Source organism: Curcuma longa, chromosome 18 (assembly GCF_044706935.1).
Source record: "Curcuma longa cultivar G26 ecotype Majalengka, Jawa Barat chromosome 18, ITB_CL_G26_1.1, whole genome shotgun sequence".
NCBI classification, from domain to species: Eukaryota; Viridiplantae; Streptophyta; class Magnoliopsida; order Zingiberales; family Zingiberaceae; genus Curcuma; species Curcuma longa.
Window position 1 is genome coordinate 1,525,176 of NC_133878.1, and position 6,690 is coordinate 1,531,865.

General features: G+C 38.3%; 1 protein-coding gene and 1 long non-coding RNA gene across 3 annotated transcripts; one reads left to right on the plus strand and one right to left on the minus strand.

The window, feature by feature from the left end:
* Positions 1-1,566: 1,566 nt before the first annotated feature.
* Positions 1,567-2,442, minus strand: LOC141812326 (putative CCR4-associated factor 1 homolog 11). Its single transcript, XM_074700371.1, has one exon. It carries the CDS (start codon positions 2,440-2,442, stop codon positions 1,567-1,569), a length of 876 nt encoding a protein of 291 aa, XP_074556472.1.
* A 957-nt stretch (positions 2,443-3,399) lies between these two features.
* On the plus strand, positions 3,400-6,122 carry LOC141812265 (uncharacterized). Of its 2 annotated transcripts, none has more exons than XR_012600257.1 (6): positions 3,400-3,963; positions 4,094-4,790; positions 4,961-5,061; positions 5,533-5,593; positions 5,643-5,791; positions 5,985-6,122. It is a non-coding gene; the product is annotated as an uncharacterized LOC141812265 (long non-coding RNA). The 2 variants fall into 2 exon arrangements; XR_012600256.1 differs by having other exon boundaries at positions 5,712-5,791.
* The last annotated feature ends 568 nt before the right edge of the window (positions 6,123-6,690 follow it).

The following is a 6,690-nucleotide window of genomic DNA, read 5'->3' on the forward strand; positions in this document are numbered from 1 at the left end:
AATAAAAAAATATGAAAAATTTTAAGTTTGAATTATAATTTAAATTGATTAAGTTGAAATTTTTATGTTTGAATTATAATTTTTAAGTTTAAATTGTAATTTAAATGGATAAACTCACTAATTCATTAAATTTTCTATTTTAATTTTAAAATTTAAAATAAATAAATAAACTTTCTCAACCCACGGGCCAATCCAAGCCCGCCGCGGGCCAACCCACGAGGGTCGCGGACCTAGGCGGGCCAACCCATTTGAACTAATCTTAAAATGGGTTGATAAAATTTCAATCTAACTCGTCTAAATTACTTGACAAGGCAAAATAATCCGATGAGCCTAACCTAACGTGACGACTATACTTCCAAGTCCTTTCATGGGTCATCCTTCCCTCGTCCTAACCGATGAGCAAGCACTAGTGGCTCATGCAACCTCAACACTATTAATTAAAATAGTTGCAATAAATTTTAAACCTACTATGAGTAACAAAAAGAGGGGAAGTTTTATTTTAATTATTAATAAAGTTAATGTGCCTTCAACATACTTAATTGTATGATGTAAATCTATATCATAAATCAGTTTTTTTAAAAAAAAAAAAATCAAGAAAATGGTTCGCATAAAATCAAAGGGTAACAATTAAATAATTTCTTTAGTCATTTCTATTCTTCAACCAATTAAATAAAGCCAAATATTTTGAGCTCTTTGTACTCTAAGTCTTGATTACAATTTTTCAAAAATACCTATTAATTAATTATATTTAGCATCATTTTTTAAATGAAGTAATTATCATTCACAATTCCAACATCAATGTCATCTCGAGCCATTGCTATGCACATTAATTACAAGCCTTAATTCCAAAAGATCAATCCTGCAGGTGCATGCATTTGTGTTATTGTGTATATATCGTTCGCCCCCGGGACAAAGTTGAATTAGTTACGACGTAGCAGAGTTGCAAAAGAGGGCAAGAGTTCAAATCTTGACGAAATCAGACAATACCCTCCTACGTACGTCGTGACCAATTGTAGTTTCTCGATTTACCTCCTCACAAATGGTCATGGAGCCGATCGTGTGAGACCGCTAAGGTGACAAATTCTACCTTTTTGCAGAAGAATATATATCGTTCAGAATTTGAACCGATCGAGTATGATCCAGAACACACTAGCTAGGGGATGATTTAAGGCAAAGCGAAATAACAAGATCATGGTCCAAAGAATATTGATAATTTTTTACTTAATCTGATGCGAGATCTGTATTAAAATACAAAAAGATACGATGGCGCAATAGGCAATCTTGTGGACAAATTAATTAAGCTAATGCCAAACCAATACTATTAACTGTATAGATCAATACAGAGCCCAAAATGTTTGCCCGAATAAGAGCTTTTAGTCATAAACATTTCTTCGTCTAATTGGTAACAAAATATACTAGATTTCTCATTTGTAAATGAAAAAGAAAAAAGAAAAAAACTACCACTCGATGTCTAGTTGGTATCAAAATATACTAGATTTCTCATTTGCAAAAAAAAAAAAAAACAGAAAAAAAAAACAAAAAACCATCACTTGATGGATTACTATACTATTGTAGTTCAAGGCCGAAGAGTGTTCCCATGTGTTCTGGACGGTCGATGAGCACTGAATTTACACGAGAAGCGATTTGGTAGAACACTTGCCATGTTAATAAGCTATCCGAGCCAGACTGATGTCGAGAGCCCACTGCTCGCTCAACTTGGACGACAGAGGCCATCCGCTCCAACCCACCATAAAGTCCATGGCAATGCTTGCTAAGGTGTTTCACATCAAACACTCTCTTGCCAAAGAAGAATCGAACAAGGTCCAAGAACTCATCGACGGTCTTTGGTAACTTGCAGTCGCATGTCAGCATCTTCACTAGGAATGCAAAGTCGTAGGCACCTTGGAAGGTAACCCAAGAGACGGGAGAAAAGTGGCCAAAGGAAAGCAAGCCGGAGGTCGCCAAGTGTGCGGCGAATCTACAAGAGTCGATGCCCCATACTTGATTCTTTTGGAAGTCGATACCATTAGCCTTAAGCAGCTTGACGGAGGGAGGGGCATAACGGTCGCGGTTGATGTCGAAGTCTCGGAAATTAAATTCCCACACGTAACGCACATAAGTGCCATCGCTGTAGAGGGTACATGGGAGGTTGCCGGCGGCGTCAGAGAGGGTGAGACCAACCTGGATGATGCGGAGGGCCTCGACGTTGGCGCGGATCAAGTCGTAGCGTTGGGGGAGGTTGAGGGTGCAGTAGGGATCTTTGGAAGTGACGACGATACCAGGGTACTCGGTGTCCAATGCGACAAAGGGATGGAACGGGAGGACGGAGCGGATAAGGGCGAACTCCTGGTCGAGGTTATGAGCCCACACGGAGCGAACCTCGAATCTGCTGGCGGCGGAAGAGGAAATTAGCATATTGTTGTTGACAACTACAGCAGCCATGAGATTATATTGACGATGTGGGAAATACGAAAGTGGAAGGAGAAGAGTTACGTTGTTGATTTGGAGTTGGAGTGGAAATTGAAGGGAAGGATTGGAGAAGAGATGTTGGTTTGGATCGGAGTTGGAGCGGAAGTTGAAGGGAGGAAGGCGTTTAAATAGAGTAGGAGCAAACAGAAAAATTCGCAAGATACTAAACAGATTAAACAGAATTAGTTAGTGCTGAGCGAAATAGTAGGATATATGTAATTTATGATGCTAAACGAACTTAATCAGGACTTAAATCATGGACTAATTAACGATGTTGACTTGGCCGCCAAATCCAGCTGCAATTAGCGTCAGCGAGCTCAATTAAGTTTAGTATTAATTATGAAATTAACATAATGTTTTGGCTCGTAAAAAATTTGTTAGTTTTTTCATTTGTTTTAGTTTGATTATTTTCTAAAAATCAAATGTTTTCCAACACCGCTCATTACTAATAAATTAAAAGTATACGTAAGAAAATAAATTGGAAATCAAATCGGATAAATGATGGTGAAATTTGTGGATTAATTGGATAAATCACACGTCGAACTCAACAAAATTATTAAACTAAAACCTATTGATTTTATTTCTAAACTGTTATAGTAGTCTAGGCGGTTTATGTAAGGAGGAGATTGTCCATAGGGAACTTCACTATAAAAAATCATAATTTTGTGGCAGTTATTTAGCGGCGATTTAAAAACCGCCGCTATTTTCTATTTTCCCGGCGGTTTCAATTAACCGCCGTAAAAATAAATTTTTAGCGGCGGTTTATATTTATTTTACGGCGGTTTAGTGATTTACGGCGGTTTAAAATTTAATTCGCGGCGGTTTGAAAGTTAATCGCCGCTATATATTATATTTTCCGGCGGTTTTTTTGTAACCGCCTGTATATTTCTCCGTGGATTCTGTATTTTCCCGAACCGAACCGAACTCCCTTGCCCTAACCCTACGTACGCCGCGATTTCTTCCGAACCCCTCTTCACGCAGCCGCCCTCTTCACGCAGCCGCCGCAGTATCTCTTTCACTCCGACGCCCTCTCACTCCGACAGCCGCCGGACACCGACACCGCCCTCTCACTCCGACGGCCGTCGGACACCGACACAGTCGTCTTCCTCGCGCACTCCGAACGGAGCCCTAGCCCACGATCGTCCTCTTTCTCGCGCACGAGAGATATGCGTTCTCCCACTTTTCCCTTTTGTTTTAGCAATAAGGCTCTTCCCATCATTCTATGCGCACGAGAGGCTGTACTGGGCTGTAGCCCAGCCCTGTTTCCCGACGCGACGGCGACAAGCTCAAGCCGAAGGCGGTGGACGAAACGGCCGGAGAGAAGAGCGGAGACATTGATGGTCGATTGCAGCGGCTTCTCCTCCTCCTCCTCCTCCTCGTCGCGATCTCTCTACATACGATCGCTGGCCCGTTTACTCTTTCCCGATCCCTAATCCGAGTGATACTCACTGTTGCAGCAGCTTCTCCTATTCCCTTCATTTGATCTCGGACTCAGTAATTTCTTCTCCTATCCATAATCCAAATTATTCTCTTCTCTTCTGCTATCTCCGATGATCTATTCAAGTCTTTATTGGCAATCGTCGTTTATTTTGGATCAACATTTTTGTTTTCCTTTTTCTGTTAGGTTTTGAGGTTAAAACATCAAGGTGGAGTTTGAGGCATTGGGGCTGCAAAGACTTCCTCGTGTTCTTGTCTTGAAATATCTATGAAATGGAGCATTTTTTTTTCTAGTGAATGTTTTTTTACAATGAATCCGTCCCTGTATGCCTTATATTGTATAAGATGAATCAGAGAAATCTTATGATAGTTATAAGTTACTGCCTGAATCAGAGAAATCTTATGATATTGTATAAGGCTCTTCCTTCTTTACCACCTGATCCTAAAATAAGCTACTGCTTTTCTTCATTTCATCCAAAAATGTGTAACATATGTTGTATAGTGAGCAGAATAGCTATTTATCTGGCTTATTCATGGTTTTGTATTTCGGGGAGCTTTATGAAGTTTGACTCTGTTGTAGTCTTGTGTAAGCATTTGCACACTTGAAGTACACCATGCACTCTGTTGTAGTCTTATATGAAGATATTTTGAATTATCTTTTTATTGATACTTCATTATCTCGTAAGCTAATCTTTCATGGTTTAAACTGATACTTCTCAGCTGATCTTGGTGGCTGGACTCGCATAGTGGTTGAGAAACCTTTTGGAAAGGACCTTAATTCTGCAGAAGATTTAAGTGCTCTGTGCAAAGAATTGCAAGTTGCTCTGTGCAAAGAATTGACAAAAAGTGATGTTGGAAACACCGGGAGAATTGTACTGCCGAAGGTGTGAACCATTTCCCCTCCTTTTTTTCCATTCTTGCTTAGTGTTTATTTAAGTAATAATCTTAAAAAGTGCTTGAGGTGCATTAAGCAATTATGATGTGTAACACACATGATTGAATACTGCCATTCCTTCCCAAAGAATTGTCAGTTTGATATATCTTTTACTTGTAGAGGGAGGCTGAGGCTTGTCTTCCTCCTCTATCTGAAAGAGATGGTATAGTGTTGCACATGGAAGATATGGCACTTCAATGCTCATGGAAATTTAAGTACAGGTATATCTTTAGTTCATTTACAGAAAAAATTATTCTTCATTTCAAAATAACATTTCATTGAGCAAAGTTAAACTTCATTTCTCAAAGCAAATTGTTCTCTTGAGCTTTTTAGTTAAGGCTACCTTGTACAATCCAATGATGAGCCAAGTTATACTGATATGGCCAAGTTATGGCGGATAAACTTCATATAGCTAACTCCAACTAGTGGGGATTTATTAGTTTCTTCTTGTTGTTCTATATATAATCGTGAATCACAGTGCTTGTTCTATGTTTTATGTTCATCTAGACAAAGAAGAAAAGGTTAACTTGCATTATTCCAGAGAACTTATTGAATCCTATCTTTGGTTGAAGTTGATACATGGAATCACAAAAAATTCGCTAGTTAGGAATGTATTATAGAACTTTTGTTTATTCTGTATCTAGTTCATTAATTTTTGTATATGCACTTACAAACTTGCTAATGATGTTCAGATATCTACAGAAAGGTGTTTCATCTGAGCAAGAGGATGTTCTATCAAGGTTCTTGCAATTGGTAAATTAATCATATATCTTCTTCCTATCTGAGATTTTGTACTTTGCAGATTAAATATGTCAGTGGTTCATATGATAGTGCAGATGGCTTTCAAACATTTTCTTTATCCTTTATGCAGGAATACTGAAAATAGAAGTGCTTGGTTAAATTTTGAGAACTTGTGGATTTTTAGGTGAATTTCCCATGTAGCTTTTCGAGGTAAATTAAAATCTGCATGTGCCTTATAAATTGCTGACATTCATGTTTCTTTGTATTTGGTTTTTAATATCATTATTGTACAAACATGTATTTTGCAGTTGATTTTTACCTTGTTATTGTTGAGCAGAGGTACTCTTTGCGGTTGGAATTGGCTCTTTTTTCTTTTTAATTTACATTCATTCATGTTTAACAGGTTTGGAATATCGATACTGGTGCAGTGCCACGGTGGCATTCCTCGTTGGTTCACCATTATTTTTCCAGGATTACTGGAGCTGACGCAATCCAAAGGCTTACGTGTACTTCCCCATGACGTCCCGTTTATTCTCTATTTTTCTAGGATTTGTATCTGAGAAAGCTAGAATACTCAGTTTTTTTTGTAACCAATTAAACTTTCAGTGTGTAATGACTAATATTTGACAAATTTGATATCCGTGTGTAATGACTAATATTTGTTCACTAATTTTGCAAGAAATTAATGTAAATAAAAATTTTAATTTATTATAATTTTTGGTTTAATTTTTCTATTTATTTGTAAAAACTATCGCAGGTTGAAAATTATGTAATTGCACACTTAAAGCTAAAACTGTCGGGAAATTATTTTGCGGCAGTTTTAGCAAACCGCCGGGAAATCATTTTGCGGCAGTTTTAGCAAACCGCCGGGAAACTATTTCGCGGCGGTTTGTGAAAACCGCCGGGAAATTATTTCAAACCGCCGTAAAAAACAACCGCCGGAAAATTATTTCAAACTGCCGCAAAAAATAATCGCCGGGAAATATTTCGAACCGCCGCAAAAACAACCGCCGGGAAATCATGTTTAGTGGCGGTTATTCCAGCGGTTCTCTAAAACCACCGTTAAATGGTTTAACGACACCGGTATCAGCGGCGGTTTGGTAAACCGT